Raw genomic sequence first — 19089 nt, 5'->3', positions numbered from 1 at the left:
ATAACAGGTTTGGATACAAGAATGGGGCAGGTGAAACAGGCACTTTTTGCAGATGATATTTTCTGTTTGTTAACAAGCCCCTCCACCTCTCCACCAGCTCTACGTTTGGACCTGGAATGCTTTCAGCAGGAGGCTTGATTCAAAGTTAACCACAAACAATGTCATGGTGATTGGTGTGGGAGTTGAGACAGAGCAGAGTGAGGCAATGGCATTGTATTATCAGTTCGAACTGGTCCCAGTGAGAATTGGCTATTTGGGTGTGACATATACCGAGTAATGTACCCCCACTGCTGGATACATTGTTTAAGGGTCTTTGTCAATGGGGTAGACTTAAAGTCTCAAATAAATTGCATTAAGATGAACTTCATGCCACAACACCTCTACCCCTTTAGGTCATTGTCTGTGGTGACCCAGCCTTATTATCATGAAGTCTAGACAGAAAACAATGTGGGGCTTTATATGGAACAACAAGCCACTGTGGATTGCTAAATCACTTCTGAAATGATGCCCTATCAAAAGAGACATGGGTGTCTCCGATGTTGAAAGATACACACTGCCAGTTCAATTGACACCGGCGCTGTTGTTTTGTTCCCCAGACAGTGATAAGCATCTGTGCTGAATGAAGCAGGAGGTGAGCAAATGCTACCTGCATCATTTGTTGTGGATCCTAAACCAAGGTTTGTAGACCTTGCTGACCCCTGATGTGAACTACCAAGACAACTCTTGTGTACTAGAACAAGACTGTTCAGATGAGAGGGATAATGGCTTACCCACCCGTAACCCCATGAGACGGGAAACCTGGTTTTTCCACCAGGATCAATTGATAGAGGTTGCCTGCTATGGGAGTTGGGGGGAAATCACTATACTAGGGTCAGCTACATTAGAACAGTGTACCAAAGGAACCAGCAGGTCAATGATTGTCAGCCGGAGCATAAGGATATTTACAACCTCACCCAGCTACTACAGTGGGCTAGACAACCCATGGCTAAAGTTAATGGAGCCAGAGATACCATGAGGGTTTAGGACATATTTGTCGATGGCGATACTAACCGAGCGCGGTCTCCACTCTATAGAGCATTAGACAAAAGTATTCTACTAACCAACTTAAACTACAATAAACGCTGGATACAGAATTTTGATCTAGAACTGACCGAGACGGATTGGATTTTTATATGGCAGACAGCAGCAAAATCCACAATCTTACTTCAATACAAACTCAATGCATGTAAGAAGATGCTAAAATGGTAGGTAACTCCAGTCCAAATGAAGGCTATGCATTACGGCCCTGATGCCTGATGGAAGGGGTGAGAGTTGAGAGAGACCTATATTCATATGTGTTATGAATGACCGCAGATACAATCCTTTTGGAAACACATTTTGGTGACCATCAAGGATATCACCAGTACTGAACTGCCAACGACACCCCCGACCATGTAATTGGGCCTAGTGGACGAGAAGGGAATATACCCTCTTTCCTTCACTACCTCAAAATTAGTGACATAGTTGTTGTTGGCGGCTAGACTGAAGGCGACACAGACGGAGAGGCCCTAACTTGGTGACAATGACGCTATGGTGGATTAAGGAGTGGAATATCGAAGCAAAGGAACAACTCACTGCAGTTATTTGAGACAAACTGTCTCAATTTGAAAAAATATAGACCAACTTAAAACCGTTTGTAAAAGGGACATGAGAACACTTAGATCCCAAGAACTTGTACGGTTTTGGGAGGATCACATACCACATGAGAGGTCTGATCTGATCGAACTCAGGTACACGAGGTGAGGACATAACAGAAGTCACAATCATGGAAGAGGGCTCCATGATGGGACTGCAACCACCCTGTTATTTAGCACAAATGCTTCCGTTAGAACATGTATGTACACTTATTGCATAGAATTGCCTCTGTCTCTCTCTTTTATAGAAGAAATGTTAAGTTTAACAATCGTTTTTCCTGGCTATGGAAAAAAAGTTGGATCTTTATTTTATCATTTTTATATATTTGGGCATTTATACAGTGCATCTTATTGCTGGGCCTCATGAGTGCTTAGGTTTTATTTAGCAACTGTTACCAATCAGAGCTACAACCAGATGAGTCCAGGCCCCTTGGCGCTGCTTAGATGCTCTTGCCTGTGTGTGCAGATGACCAGAGCAATCATATTGAAAAAGGTAGACTGTTCATGGCAGATGGAATAGGAGTCTGGCTCTAGTCTATTGCCTTTTCAGAACATAACAATTAAGAGTAGAGCCTGAAAGCAGTCATATGGTGCTGCTAAGGGGAAATTCAGATGCCTTCCTTTCCCTTGCATGACACACACAAGCAGAAGCATTTTCTAAAACTAATTTCAGTAGTAAAAAGAATAATACAAAGATCACAAGTCAAACCGATATTGCAGAAGTCGGTATCATGAACTATGCTGACTAGCAGTCAAGCTGTGTTATTATAATAAACAGCTGAGCAGATTCCAGGAAACCAAAGTCTTTGAAATCTGAGATAGGAGTACAGACCTCCCCTCCAGCACTCTCTGCTCATTCTCATAAAACAACTTTAAAAAAGTGGGCAGAGTCACAAACACATCTGCAAATGTATCTTAATAGGTTTCCATCTATGTTTGGTTGTAGATTTGTTATACTCTGGAATTCGCAAAGGTTTACAGGAGGCTTTGAAAGTCACAGCTTCCTAGGACTACTCCTGGGGCTGTATATCAATCATGTGCACTGTCGCTGTTTGTCCCACAGGGTGCCTTCAAATTGGTGCCCCGGGTGCAAGGAGGAACAGTGCACCTTATTACTGATGATGCGTTGCCACCAGGGTAGGCAGGAGCTTGCGGCTGCCCTGGGAGTAGTGCATTAGGAACTTGCAGAGGGTTTGCTTGAAGCAGGCACACCGACTTATAATGTGCAGGCAGCACTGCCTGCACTTTAAAGAGGGGATAGAGATAGGTGGCTGCAGAGAGGGGGTTATATGGGAGGAGGTCCATGGGATCCTTTATCACTTGTCAAAGTGCTATGGCGAAGTACGTGCGCCTCCTAACTGTCTCTCTCCCCACATACATAATATGGCACGTGTACAGAGGCAAAGTGTTTCCCTCATTTGCAAGGGGACACGTCACCGTGCAAATGAGGGAATGCTCTTAAAATAGCACCGGCAGTGTATGTACGCAGGTGCTATTATGGAAGGGGCTGCACAAGCGTTTGCTGCCCATTCAGCAATGCCAAGTGCACGGGGCACGTTAGGTAAGACAGCCCCTGGAAGTGTTTTTTTTAGAATCTCAATTTGCACTAAGGCACACCTTTTTGCTTGTGTAAGTGCATATGGCGTCTAGTTATGCATGTGAAAATGTTTCACTTGAGGCCAACTACACTTTGTACATTTTTTTCTTTTTTCTCTGGGGGAAATATTTGTCCCCTTGGAGCAACAATTGTCCCTTACACCCCTCCAATTTTCAGAGTGTTCTCGTCCTACTTCTACCAGGGAAAGAGATTTACTTCTAACCGTATGAGGAGTAAACCTCCAAGCATTTTAAAGATGGAGCTAGGATGCTAAAATCTTTCGAGACTGCCCACAAACCTGGGAGTTTTCCACTGCGCATACACATTCCAGAGCAGCCCGCCCTCAAATGCGCACTCCATGTCCTTGGGAGCAAAGTTACTTCTATGTAGTGTTACACCACGCTAGGATAATATGTGTAAGTGAACAGATTTAGGAGAGTAAATTCATGTTTTGTGAGAGGAAAAAACGTGCCTGCATTCCTAAATCATACAATTTATGTAAAGTGAATTTATACATGCAAATTATGGCTCTGTGTACGAGGCCCAATATATCTGGGTAGGTTTCATTGAGCTGTAACCTTTACACTTATATCTATATCTTCGAATGTGTTTGTTGTTTATCTTGATGAATGCAACGGTAACCATTTCATCTTTCCATTTTATAGTTCACCTGTGCTATAGGCAGCATATAAATTATATTTGTGGCAACATGTTTCAAAGCATCTGGCTCCCGAGTTTTTTACCTTTAAAAAAAAAAAAAAAAACACGTGAACGCATGGCTACGTTGATAATGAAGTTCTGTATCTATGAAATGCATTTTGCTATGATGGTCTTTGCTATGTTTCTGTTTTAAATCTCTTCTTAAATTTCAAATTACAGATGTATCAATCGTCCATTCAAAATCGACTAAAGATTACAATTTACAACTGCTCAATATTTTGAGTTAAAGTCTGTGGTCAGTGCTCACTCACCTTGGAGGTCAATCCCGCTGGCCTCTGCAGCTCCCACCTGGTTGTTGTGATGGTGGAGTCAGAACAAATGAGCTGTGCAGGCTTCCCGGTTTGCAGAACCTCCAAAATGGTGGACTTTCCCTGCCGTGGGGGTCCCACGATGATCATCTTCATCAGTTTACACTTTTCTGCTTTTCTGAGCTGAGCTCGTAAATAAGACAACACTGCCCCGGGCCCTAGGCATGCAATGAAACAGTGAGAACATTAGAAGCAATCAATTTATGCAGCAGGTTTGCTTTTACATCTGGAGGTTTAGTCAGCAAGGTCTTTGCAAAGGAATGCAAGAATGTACCCCATTAACTGAAACAATATCAATGAATGGTTTATCAATAAGGTGAGCATTGCGCAAAGGAAGTGATTGATTACCCAGTGGATATATATTATCTACCCAATGCTTGCAGCAGCTTCACTCAATTGATTCTTCAAATCACCAATTATGGCGAGTCGGGCAATAACTGTGAATCCTGCCAAGATCATGGAAAACCCTAAAGGCTTCTCTCGCCCTCAGCCCCCTGCATCTTCTGAATGCATCTTTCAACTGTGACCTTAGGAAAGTTTGAAAACGGGATGGAATATTTGGTTCACACTACAAAAGTTGCATAGAAAGTATGTTTTCTTTACTCTTGCTAACAGATCCTCAAGCCTCACAACTAATTAAATGAGGTCATCAAGCGGAAAGAACAGGAAAGGTGAAAATAGCCAGGCTCCAAATCAATGACTCCTGTTTGAAGCACTGAAAGCATTTTCAACGCGCTGTGCATAGTGACTGTCAGCACGATGCAATGGTCCCATATCCCCCTCCGTCTGTCGATGAGGCTTTTACGTGTAGTACGTAGGTGCACTGGTGAAAGTCACACCAGTACTTTTCACTCATGCTGTGTACACACTACGGATCCCAGTTAGAGGTGAATGAAGCCTGGTCCATCCAGGCTGCTCTTCACAATCTGCTTCACATACTCAGGACTCCACCTCTGATAGCACCATCTCCTGCCTGCACTATTTTCCAGAAATTCATTCCTGCATGGGTGGAATATGAGAGGCGTGGACTTACCAGTATGAAAACGTTACTTATCACACTCAGTCCACAAGACTCCTATATGTGATCAAAGAGAGGCTCCCTGAATAAGTAGGAGTGCAGGAAATCCCCTTGGGGTAGTGCCAGCCATGCACCCTACATTTATACTTAACAAGGGGAAACCCGTAAGGTAGGAAGGACCTAGGGTACTTACTAATTTGAAAAACAATAGGTCCTTCAAAAACAATTCAACAAAAGAGAAATATAGACCAGAATCGGCTCTATATTATTATACAATGCCCAGCCGGACATTGAAGTTTAATGATCCAAAGAAAGGATAATATAAGCATACGTGTGAATATCGAGTGGAGCACAGTCCTGCGTCCTTCAACACTTAACACAATTACATACAGTGACACAAAAGAACGACATTTATCAGGCTGAAAAGAGAAGCTTATTGCCGATAGCAATTACAAAGGCAAGCTTTCAGGGCGGTACAATGACATGCACAATTTTTAACATATGTGTTTAACATGCATGTTTGTACATAGGGTCGACGACGTTTCGATCTATCTAAGCAATACATAGATCATCATCAGGACTAGAGATAACCAAGCCTGAGAATACAATTCCTCGGTAGTAGGCGCACAGAATCGTCGCTAACAATTGAGAGGGACCCAGATAGGGTTGTGGTAAGGAGGGCAACCAGCCAGGGACCGGATAATCATTGGCGGGCAACCGCTGGAACACTTGTTCGTACCAGGCACGATCGCGATCGTGCAGCTACTATATTTCTGGCGTATCTTGGATATCCATACCGCCCTACACGGAAGCCAATTATCCTTGCAGCTCCGTCCCTGGTACGAACAAGTGTTCCAGCGGTTGCCCGCCAATGATTATCCGGTCCCTGGCTGGTTGCCCTCCTTACCACAACCCTATCTGGGTCCCTCTCAATTGTTAGCGACGATTCTGTGCGCCTACTACCGAGGAATTGTATTCTCAGGCTTGGTTATCTCTAGTCCTGATGATGATCTATGTATTGCTTAGATAGATCGAAACGTCGTCGACCCTATGTACAAACATGCATGTTAAACACATATGTTAAAAATTGTGCATGTCATTGTACCGCCCTGAAAGCTTGCCTTTGTAATTGCTATCGGCAATAAGCTTCTCTTTTCAGCCTGATAAATGTCGTTCTTTTGTGTCACTGTATGTAATTGTGTTAAGTGTTGAAGGACGCAGGACTGTGCTCCACTCGATATTCACATGTATGCTTATATTATCCTTTCTTTGGATCATTAAACTGCAATGTCCGGCTGGGCATTGTATAATAATATAGAGCCGATTCTGGTCTATATTTCTCTTTTGTTGAATTGTTTTTGAAGGACCTATTGTTTTTCAAATTAGCCATGCACCCTACAGCTGCGCTTCAGTGCAGTAGATGCAGGTTCATGGCCTTCCCACCCTACCTACTCCAGGGGACCAGACCCACTGTAGGTAGTTACCAAGAAGGTAATTATTAGGGCAAACCAACATAAACATTTCTTATTTGCCAACAAAATGGGACAACAGAGTACATGAAAAGGACACTCGAGCTACATTGATTTCCTTAAGGAAGCAACAACACCAGCAATAAACACGGTCTTGCAAAAGTTCAATTTCCAAAATCCAGTCGAGCAGGTGCGCTCCACGTCAGAGCCGCAGATGCAGCAGGCTTACCGTCCTTCCTGATCTCTCCAGGCAGGTTATTTATATTCAGCTCTTCGATGTCCAGTTGCCAGAGGCCAGTCAGCTGCCCAAGCTCCGCAGGAAGTTCTCGGATACCGGGATTACTAGGCAGAGAAAGGCACATACATATTAGAGGCATCTGCACTGTGCAATCTCCTTCCAGCTCTGCCCTTCTGAACAGGGTGTTTTCAATGGAAGGGAAAACCACTTCCAGCTGTAAGTGGTCTCTGCTCAAGAGCATCTGGAAATGCATGCGCAAGCCTTACAACGGAGAATGTTACTCGGGGACTGTAGGCAACGTGGCAATGGCTGTTATTGGCAAATAAAGTCCAAGCCCCTGATTACAGGTCGACTGGGTAACTCTGACCCCTGAGCAAGCACCTTCTGCAGAGGGGTTTGGAATTACAGATTATGCAGAGTTTTGGACCCCAGTGATGACCAGGTACAGCATCCCTGCAGTTTCTCCAAGTACGTTTCGGCAGGTCAAACTGGCCAATGTGAATTGGAACGAAGGTGGTAAATACTAGGACATACGGATCTTAGTTTGAAAAGCACAATTTGTATGCTATGCCCCATTTTGATGGAAAACTGGTCATTGGGGGCAATTATTCCACCAAATGAAATCTCAACCCCACTGTATCAGTTTCCATCCTCCACCCCAAATGACCCCAACGTCCGCTAAGGCACCCTCCCTATTAGCACAGGAGTCCTTGTAGGCATGTACTAGCTGCTCATAGCAGTTGGTAAATGTTGATAGTAAACCTCACAGAATCGGGAACTCTGTCCATAACTCCAGCCGGAATAAAAGAGTCCTGTGCGGAGATTCCCCATTTCATGAGATGTAACTTCAGGAATTCCTTGAGATGATTCTGGTCAGTAACAGTAATTCCAGCTGCTAAAAATCTGCACACATAATTCTGCAATACATATTATTGGAGCCAAAGCAGGCAAGCCACTTTAAGGGCTCCTATGAGGAGACTTAGGGCCTGGTTACAATCTGGGCGGATGGGATACCCTGTCACAAACATGACGGATATCCCGTCCAACGTATCACAAGTTCCATTACATCCTATGGAACTTGTAATACGGCGGACGGGATATCAGACACGTTTGTGACAGAGTATCCCATTCGCCAAGATTGTAATCAGGCCCTTAGACTTTTTTCAAGGGTTTTTAAAATGGATGTGCTGCTTTAAGTTTCACTCTTAATCTTCCATGCATATATTTAAGACATTTGAAGTGCAGTAGCGTTTCTTTCTTAGTATGTGCTAAATGCTGTGATGTATACTGCTCAATATTTTACTGTCTTTCACTTGTGTTTCAAACCACTTTTGAAACGGATTATAAGAAAAAAGGCTTTTTGTCTCCTGTTTAAAAACTGATGCAGGTGCCTACTAATATGTTTGTGGGAGTGCAGTTAGCAAGTCTATTAAATATAAACTTAGTCTTGCAATGACTACATACAATAAGCCCTTTCCATCTAAATTCCAAAACATTATTTAATCTATATTTATATATGATTAATTTGTTTCTTAGATTGAAATTCTTAATCTCAAGTTCTCCAAGGTGGAATATTTTATTATTGCATCAAATTCGCTTTTCATGTACAGGCAAATTAAGTGAATAACTGTCCAACAAATTTGCAGCTTTGCCATCATTAATATGTATTTATTGTTGCGCTGCTGCTTTTCTTCTAAATGAGACAGTTCCCCTACTTACTTTCCAAGATAAAGTTCTGTAAGATTTTTCATCTGGCAAATAGAGGGTGGGACGCACTCCAGCTGATTGTCATTCAAGCAAAGGACCTCTAAGGAGTCACTCAGGAAAAGGGGCAAATCCACCGCGCACTCTGAAATCACAAGAGAGAAACATTAGCCATCGATAGTAAGTGTCCTCGCTTGAAAATTCAATTTAGCGACTTAATCCAAGAGTTTGAGATAGTAGAGAGGTTTTGGGAGCCGCAGAATAATTTGCCCCTCGCGCTAGAAGGATTCCAAAAACAAGAGTTTAGTTCCATCCAAAACACCCAGTAAACTATTCAAATCTGTTCTGCTATATAATTTGGACTTCACTTTAATTGCAGAGGACTTGATTCATCCATGCAGTCTTCCTCCCACAGTGTTTTTGCTTCTTTTGCTAAAACCACCGCTAAATAGAGCTCATTTATTTAGGTGTTAGCTGAGTGTTGGTGGTCAGGGGAAAGAGCGGCTCTGGGAGATAATTGCCCCCTTACCACAATTAGAGTCTCCAACTGAACTCGAAGTCTCAGACGCAGTAAGAGGACAACGATCATCCATTGAAGGCCAGTCTGAAGGGACTAAATTTAGATGCAATCAGCTGTGAGGGTTGTTTTAACTTGGTGGCGTATCTGCTGGTCTATGTGCAAGGCTCAGAGGGATATGAAAACAGATAAGCAGAGGTTTGGCTCTAGAAAAACTGGCTGTTTTGTGTGCCTCAAAGACCAATTCAAATGTATCTTTGCTTCTTGCAAAAGGGCATTGTGCTCTTAATTGGTTTATCTGTAAATCGGTGTATGGTTTAAATGAATTATACATATGGGTGGTTTGCAAGAGGGGTTCTAATACAGACCTTGCTACACTTCTATAGTTCATCTTTATACCTGCCATTTTGAAAATTCCTTTAATCTTATCTTATTCAGATACCATCTTATCCCAGGCGGATAGTAGCAACGTCACACCTTAACCAGTGTTCTGTACCTTAGCAGATCAGGTACAAGAGCAACAGCTGGATGATATTTTTTCTAGAAAGTGAATTATGAGCGCCATATCTCACGTTCTAAAATTTTGTTGGCGCCATGAGGCTGAGATGGCAAATACGGCGCATAAACTTGGTATTCATTTCATACTAGGATGCCCCTCTTGTTTATCAATCGAGCTAGTGGCAACAATGCAGCATACCTTAATGGTAACTTCATGGGTTGGAAAAACTAATTTGTATGACTTAACTTTTATTTAATTACAGTTAGCACAAAATTACCATATTCTAAATCGAAACATCCTTATCAAATGGGATGATGTAATATTGCTTTGGTTCACAATCTTGTGGATTAAAATAGTACACACAAGGGACCTGTACTGTATCCACCAACAAACGTTTGTTAATAGAAGTGTATGTACAGGCTTCGTGAGTAAAATTGAAGGCACAGAAAAATGTCCTCTATTCTTTAAAGCGGTCATGTTTTTTTGAAGCTGATCGAGCTCTTCTGAATAGGTCAAGGTTCAGATGAAGGGCTGCACAATCCAATAAGTTGTGAGTCCCCCAGACAGAGATAAGTTCTCCTTCTGATAGAGCATTCTGAAGTCGGTGATGCTGGGGACAATGTCTGGCTGGCACCTGTTTCATTAAAGCTTGTCCCTTGCCTAAAGAACCCCACTCTACCAACAACTGGTCCAAATACAAAATGGTCCTGAAACAAGATAAGGCCACCATCTGTTTCATATAAACATCTGTTACCATCACAGGGTTGTAGTTTAGTGAGTTCTTAGCACCAGTTTGTCTTTGAGCCTGATTGTTAAAGGCTTGACACAAGCTACAGATGGCTCTCACCGACACTTCTGAAAGACATGCTGGTCACTAAGAACACTATCGATGATGAGAACTGTCTTTTCGTAAGCGGTCAACAGAAATTAGTCAATGGCGAGTCCGGTCGCATTAGTCCTGAGAAGACTGTTGCCCAGATGTTCTTCTTCTGATGATGAAAGACCTTTCACAGTAAGGTTGTCTAGATGCCCTCCCCATCCACGGAGGGAAAGGATCATCACCACACCTACATGTAGGTCATGAAATTTGTGCCTCTCAAGAGATTGGCAATATTTGTACACCTACCTAGTCAGAAGGATATCTGACTAGTCCACAGAGCTCCCAGGTGCATGCTCCCCTTATTGTACATATCACCGTTGAGTTGATGCATTTACAGTGGCGAAATAAAAAGACTGAACGTCTGAGATGCAGGCTGACGGCAGGGCCTTGTTCCACTTGATGATTATCGAGATACAGCCACTAACTATTATAAATCAGGTGTGATGGACGACCTGATATTTCCAAAACTGACAATAGGAAAACCACTTTTATTCAAGGTTAAAGGTTAAAGACAAAATGTTGTATGCACACTGAATGTTCACATTATGTTCTGCGTTACAACATTATTTTCTGACGAGGGCTGAAAGCCCGAAACCGGTCCTAGGATGCTTGTTTCCAGTCCAGGGAGGACCTGGCTTGGCAGTTCGGGCTGGACTGTTCCCATGGGGCACAGGGTCAAGACTGATTTGCATATGGCCATGTCTAAACTGGGGTGGCGTAGTGGGCAAAAAAACGATGGATTTAGGCCCAGATCTCTGTACTGGGGTGAATGTATGACATTGTTCTGCATTCTGTCCATCAATTGTTGTTTTTGCACACATTATGTTCTGAGCAGGTGTTCTAGCACCTATTGCTCACATGTTGTTGCTATCAGTTTGCCCTCTAGGTAGGGATGTAAATTGAAAGCCTCTTTTCTTAGCCGAGCTTCTGTGGAGCACGGCATCTAAAAAGTAACCTTGCTGCTAATGTGAATTTGCAAGGCATGTCTTGGAATTGGAAATTCTTGCCACAAGCCAAAACATTTAGGAACCTTCTGCCACACGCAAGAAAGAGTATAAGAAAGTAGGAGTCTCTGGACCCAGCACAGAAAAGCAGTCTCTCTGCACGTCAAAAGAAAGTGTTAACCATGTGCACTTTTCAAATTTTGGATATTTGTTTTGAAGAGTATTTGGTCATTTTCCTGAGATCTAGGATTGGACACCGTCCTACCACAAGTAGAAAAGAGAAGGAGCAGCTGCCTTTGTTTTGGGCGTCTTTTGACACATCTGCTCAACCAATGATAACAGAATACATTATGCAATACATTCTGTACCCTTATGCACACAGTACTACACCTAAATGCAGCTGGCAGTCTGATTTCTCCTAAATGAACCATAGATTCATCACACAGTCCAGAATTATCCAACATCACAATTCTCAATAAAGGATACACTGGTACAAAATACTATATTACACACATTGCACTGGGTCTCATACACACAACACAGCACCTAAGCCACATGATTGACAAAGTGATGTTTCCTAATATGATAGCAAATCAAAACTCACCAGGCAATTAATAATTAATAACCATAGGGAATTATAATAAATCAAACGGGAAAATGCTGCAGCTGTAACCCAACACACAACCATACATTAAATAGGTAACGCAATTCAGACACAGAATGGTCGTACTTAAGTGGCTATTGGACTAGTGGGAAGCTACATAATACATATTACATAGAAAGGAAACCAATCACGTTCATTGGCCTGTTGCCCATTAAAAAAAATTAACTTTAAAAGTTCAACCAGACACAACAATACTGTACAACCATGAATCCAGTGAATGTTACAGCCCAGAACCCTGTGAGAACACAATATTCTGACAGCGAGAACTGAAAGGCCAGAAAAACTACAGAAGTGCAACATAGAAATTCTGGTAAATTGCAATTAAATAGGGATCAATCACAAGGGTTTTCACATGTGCCTTAAATAGCGAGTGACCAACACCTCCAGTCCTGGGTATGACTCCTTTATTCAATGTAGCACAATACTGAGACCTATCCCCTGTTTAATCATTACACAGACCAGGAGCTGGATGATGCAAAACCGAAATCATATTCTTTGGAGCACAAATTTCTTTCTGGACGCCTTCATGTAGGCCAGCAGAAATGGGCAACCTGCCCGCTACCAAAGCTCGGAATTTGGGAGTTCTGATTGACCACAAATTAGACTACAATAATCATGTCAATGGGATAAAAGGGGTCTCATGGACCCCGCAGACATCCCCCTGCACGCAGGTGCAGTCACTCACTGGATATCTCTGCAGGGGGGATTTCTGTCCCCTCTTTCAAATGCCTGCGTCTGCCACCAGCTCAAGAAAAGTTGGAAAAGCTGCTTCAGTCAGCTGCTCTGTATTTCACTGAATGTACCACTCCTAGGCCAGTACAAATTTGCGGCTGCCCCCATGGCTGCGCATTAGTTGTAATAGAGTGCAGTATCCTGGTCAGTTCCGAGGTACTTACTTTAAGGTGCTCTGTGTTGCAAACAGGAACAACGCACCATATCTATGATAGGAACCCAGATGCGATTCATTGTGCAAGAGGTTTGCCCAGTATCACTACTCCATCGATGAAATGTGCATTCCAGGCACATGGATGCAGTGCAATACTAATGGCCTACTATATCTGGCTTTAAAAAGAATACTGGTTAAGTTAAAAGTAATTACTTAGCACGACCTATTTCTCTCCACGGGTGCCAAACATTTCTGTTATTTAGAACCAACCACATGGTAAAAACTGTATTTTGTATTTGTGTGTTTTATTTAGGATTCTTCTAGCTTCAGGGTCTTCTTTTATTCACTTCAATTTCCCTGAATTATTTTTGGATGTGTAAACAGCACTTCGATACAAGCGTCTTGTGTGTGAGGGAGGCTAAGTGGAATTTTATTGACTTGCTTTGCATAAAATTATCATTTCTGTAAATAACCTCTGGGCTGCGGGTAAACAGCAGACAGGGGAGAATCATTTCTGAAATTCTATAGAAGCTAGGCACACATTATTATGGTTCTCACAAGATCTGAGGATATAAGCACAATTCTTTTCTGGATTGGGTTTAGGATAACGGAGTTGCCTGTTTAGTAGCGGGTCTGGATATCGTTTTCGAATATATTCACTTTAGGCTTTGTGTGGGGTTTTTAAAAGTTAAATTCGAGTTTGACGTCAATTTTACTTTTTTTGCAGCAGCGAGAGACAGGACAATATTCTGAGCACAGCCCCCTAAACCCCCAGCAGCCAGAAAACATCCTGTCTGGTCAGTGGCATAGCGTGGGTGGGGCCACAGTGGGGCGGGAGGGGGGTTGCCCCAAGCGCAACATATATGGGACATTTTTAGTGGCACTGGGGCATTCGTAGGGGCACAACATTTTAAAAGAAAAAGTGGAAGGATACTTGCCCGGAAAACAGACGCAACCCACGCTACCCCGCTGCGTCTGTTTACCTGTGACATTGTCCTGCTTGGCAGGAACACCAATCAGGCTGCGGCTGAGAGCGCTTAGTGTGCATATGAATCCGGTTCCAGATTTCCATACCTTGGGTGTGTATGCTTGGACTGGGGACTGGCGTCTATGTACGACTGCGCGGGATAATTTCATATGGGGGTTATTCTTGAAAAGCTGCAGGAGCTTGGGGTGACATCAAGGAAGGTTGAGGCTGATCTGACAAACAAGGTGTCATGGAGATAGTTGCCTGTGGAGAAGTGAAGCATTCACGTAGGTAGATCCGGGGTGGAGTTTGAGTTAGAAGCCTACACAGGACCTCACGCCTATCAGATTATGAGAGGGGACACAGCTCTCTTTTTCAGCAGAGTCACCTTTAAATGAATGGAAGGCTGCCGAGGTTGGAGGTGGACCTGACCGCCTACAGGAGTATTGTAGAACCACCAGGTTAACCTGGAAAGCATTAATGGAAGTAGAATTCCTAAAACGGGGCTTAAGTGTCAGCACGCACCCAATGTGCGACTACGGAGGGGACTAAAGCTACACGTACATCACAGACTCATGCACTACAATGGGATAAGAGAAGCATCTCAGGTGGTAACTCTATAACAAATAATGCAGGGAACTCTGGTGTTGTCATTACCACAGTTATCTTACACTCATAGTGGTTCTAGTTTTATAACTAGAACGCATTACGCATATAACCCGATATAGTGGACAGCACGAACTGCTAATATATGGCACAATGGTGACAGAAGTGCTGGTGGTAACTCTCCTCTGCAACAATGATAGCGCCTAGAAAAATACATAGAGTGGAGGCGCCTGCTGTGAGTTGCCACCGGTATTTCCACAGTTTTGGACTGCACCGTATCATAAAAATGTGAATAGTTGGAGCTGTTTAATTTCACCGCCGTAGATACTGGTTAATGGTTTCTTCTCACAGGAACTCTAAAGGCATGAGCTGCATTCGGCTGTGAGATTGCATGAGGGGAACTTCGCCCAGGTTCGTTGTGGTAAGAATGGGACGCAGTCACCAAGGTTCCCCGTTGCCAGAGGGGTGAGACAGGGTTGTGTCTTAGCACCGACCCTGTTCTGTCTTTATGTCAATGGGGTAATCTCACATCTGGACAGTGTCCCTGACAACGACGCACCAAGGCTGGCTGGTAGGAGGGTGCCGGCGATCATGTTCGCGGACGACACCCTCTTACTTTCCAAATCTCCCATGGGGATTGAGAGGATATTGAACGGCTTTGGGGAATTCTGTCGGAGCAGAGGCCTTGAGATCAACGCCGACAAGACCAATTCATGATTTTCAACCCGCCAGTGTATACTCGCGCAAATCCATCACTGAGCGATGTATGTCTGGAAAGGGTTACGACTTTCCAGTATCTGTACCAATTCATGAAAATTTGTCATGGGGTCCGCAAAAGGCCAAATCCCACATGAGACTTTCACAGCTGTCGGGTGCTATCTCAAAGGTTTCCAATTCTTCTAGCTTTAGACCAGTGAGTCCTGCCCTGGAGGTCTACAAGACTCAAGCAAGGGCACCTTCTCTCTATGGGGGTGAGCTTTGGGGTCACAGTGCTGCCCCTGAAATCACTAAAGTAGAGTCCAAATTTGTAAGGCGATTACTATCGCTTCCTCAGAGTACTCCACTAACACCGCTGAGGTTAGACCTGGCACGGACGCCTATTGCAAACGAGCTAGCAGTAAAACCCCTAAGGTTCTGGCACAGACTATGGACTACCCCAGATCTTCTAAACTACAGGGATGAACTTAAACACATCCTTGGTTTTAATTGTACAAGTAAAATCCCGTGGCTTACGTTCATTAAGCGTGAATTTATAAGTCTAGGCCTACAATCCATGTGGGAAGACCCAGATAGGGCATGCAGCCGGATATCACGAAAGATGCTCACCAAAATTTACAAAGGGCAAAAGCTGGAAGTTTTAATCACGGCTCCCAATGCAGGTTCCCTTACTAACTCTTTTTTAGAATTCAAAAATTCTTACTATTTTGAGGACGTCATGGATGTTGTCTTCCCGATTTTAGCGCGTAAACTTTTTATCCAATGGCGCCATGGCACTTTACCCCTCAAGGCCATCACAAGTAAGTGGACGGCCTCCTCTAATAAGTCTTGTCCGGGCTGTAGCTGTGACTTAGAGGATGAGCTTCATGTTCTCTTCTTCTGTCCAGCATATACCAAACCAAGAAAACACTGGTTGATACCATTGTGCAGAAATCTGGGTTTCAAACATTGCTTGAATGCTTTTAGAATTTTTAAAACCAATACATCGAGCCCTATTGTTTTTGCACTTTCTAAATTTCTGCTAGCTATGTGGTGCAAGCGGCGTAAATTAATTGATATTGATTGCTAGCTTTAATGTTTACGAAATGAGCGTTTGGAACCGGATTTATTTTTAAATATTTTACAGATGAGGGTATTTTTGCCTGTACGTAAATATTGCCATGTGTATATAAATGAATTTTAAATGTAATTTGCCTTCCCTTCTTCTTCCCTTTTGTCTTTTACTTTGTACTCTTTTATGGCCAAATTGGCCAAAATAAAGAATTTTTTAATTGAATTGAATTGAAATTGCATTCGGCTGTAAAGGTATCAGCATTTGATGACATCTCCAAAGTAACCAGCAGAACATAACATATTGAAAAACACAAGAAACACAGCAACACAATTAAAGCATACTAGGGCACAACAAAACACTCAAAACATTAACAGAAAACAGCAAAACATGAATAGAACACAACAACTTCACAGTGCAATAATATAGTAATACAACACAGTATATCAAATAACACAAAACATCACCACCACAAGATGATGCCATCACAAAAATATGGACAAGACTTCTTGTCATATATTACCACCTCCAGAAATCTGGTTTATTAATAGGGTGGCAATGGTGTTTCCCCCAAGCACTGCCTCAGTATCACCAAGGACAGGTACTAGCACCAATGTTTGTGAACCAGTCCTATACCTTTTGAAGGTGACTTACAGCATTTTTTCGCAGTCATTTCTAAAACAATACTCCAACATTTCCGAATAGCTCCTGAGGTTATATATAACAACCCCAGAGAGAGCTCCTAACCTGCAACTCATGGCACAAGACAGTGTAACCAGGGGTGTAGCTTGCATTGGTGCAGCAGGTGCAGTGACACCATGGCCCTGAGGGGCTATTTGAACACGGATTGTTGCTGTTGAAACAGCAGCCAGGAGGCTCCTTTTCTTCCTTGCATTAGGGTCCATGTCACACTGGCTACGCCAATGCGTGTAACTTTGGTATTTTGTGAATAAAGGTCGAGCATCCAGCTTCTGTTGGTCCACGTGTCTTAAAAACATATCATACTTTCACCTCCATAATGGCTGGTGCAATCTCATTTCTACGTGTTCCCAAGATAGGTTAGACTGAAGAGGCACAATCCAAGAATGGCATCCTTGCACATGTACAAGCTTATGATTAGTTAGACACCAGTCCCTTGAGCCATCCTTTTAATTAGGTAAGAAAATGAAAGAACTGCTTTTTTTTTTTTAATGAATGGGCAACTTGCTTTTGGGATGCAGTGTGCCAAAACATTCTTCGTCGAGCCACCTCAGTACAATCTAACAGACCATCGGCATCTCCATGCACTAGGCCCAGGATGGGTGCCCTTTCTCGGCTAGAGAAGCCGGCCTCGTGGGAGTTCACAGGTTCGGGCAGCTTTGAAGAAGCCGCCGCGGCGGGAGAGGGATCCTCCTGCAAGCAGAAGCACCAACATTACATCAAAAACACACTGAAAGCAAAACGGCGCGGCGCTCACGTACCTGTCTCGGTCCCTGCTCGCGACCTGCTTTTACTGGAAAAAAACGGAATTCGCTTAGTTTTAGTGCTCTCGTCATTTCTGCAAATAAGAGAAAATGAGATCTTTAGACAAAAGATGCTTTTGTTCACAGGATTAAATGATAAAGACACGGCTGAGCATCACAGGAACTTGCAAAACGGAGGGATTTCTGTGACGCGGATTTGTGCGTCAAGTGATTTTAATACTAGTGACAGGCAATAACACAAGATAACGCCCGCTTACAGAGCGCTCTGACCACATGGTATGGAGGCTTAGTGTAAAGAAGGCATATTTCTACCACTTGTGACTGAAACTGTATAGCAAGACAGATACACGTTACAGATCAAAATTAGATTACTCCATCCATATGCATTATGTGTGACTGTCCCTAATGAATAACATTCATGGAAATCTTGACCGCCCAGGTGGCTAGGAGCTTCGTTCATGAGTACCTTTGTTATTAGGGTTGGTTGACTAACACTCTGGACGGCTGAGCACAGGAGATGCATGCATAGGCCAGATTGGGATTTGTTCAATCTCCATGCCCAGGATACTTTGGACTCCATGGGTAGCACAGGTTAGACTCTGATCCCTGCGCATGCGCAGAACAGTGATCATCACCAGAACAGCAAATTCCTCCCATTACAGCTCCCTTCCGGAGCACATGCTTCATATAACGTTCTTCACTTCAGTGGGTGCAGGGCCTGGGGCACCTCAAAGAAAGTGTGTTTCCTTGCAGGGCGGCTTGCAAGTATTGAAGGGAAGGAGAGAGCCAGTAAGAAATGTTTAAAAAACCATGGAGTTCGACATCAGCCTACATTATCACACAAAAGTTACAAAAAAACAATTTTTGCAGTTTTACTACAGCGCAAGCGTGGCCCTGGGCCATTACAGCGCATTAGACGAGCACCAGATTTACTGGAAACAGTCCGAACACCGCGGCCTCAGCCACACGTGTTCCGACATCGCAAGCGTAACCATGCTTGCCTTCACCACGCATATGCATGTTTAAGGCAGTGCCCGGTGTAGCTGCAGCAGGGACGGACGCAGGCCAGGAAGAGAGCCGCGGTGACGTAAGTGGGGTTGGGCTGGGTAGTTTTCTGGGCTGGGGGGGTTCGGGTGTAGTTTTCTGGGCTGGGTGGTTCAGGGTAGTT

General features: G+C 43.4%; 1 protein-coding gene across 2 annotated transcripts in view; it reads right to left on the bottom strand.

Moving 5' to 3' along the window:
- Positions 1 to 19089, bottom strand: part of LRRK1 (leucine rich repeat kinase 1) — an 800699-nt gene that overhangs the window by 310659 nt on the left and 470951 nt on the right. For both annotated transcript variants that reach the window (XM_085644543.1, XM_085644544.1), the window contains exons 12-15: positions 17919 to 17995; positions 8743 to 8872; positions 7015 to 7127; positions 4242 to 4456 (exon numbers count right to left, since the gene is read on the bottom strand). In XM_085644543.1, the coding sequence (XP_085500669.1) occupies positions 4242 to 4456; positions 7015 to 7127; positions 8743 to 8872; positions 17919 to 17995 (535 nt within the window). The remainder of the gene's footprint in view (positions 1 to 4241; positions 4457 to 7014; positions 7128 to 8742; positions 8873 to 17918; positions 17996 to 19089) is intronic.

This window comes from Triturus cristatus, chromosome 3_1 (genome assembly GCF_964204655.1).
Source record: "Triturus cristatus chromosome 3_1, aTriCri1.1, whole genome shotgun sequence".
Taxonomy (NCBI): Eukaryota; Metazoa; Chordata; class Amphibia; order Caudata; family Salamandridae; genus Triturus; species Triturus cristatus.
Note: the sequence above shows the minus strand (reverse complement) of the source record. Positions and strands in the feature narration are given on the sequence as shown.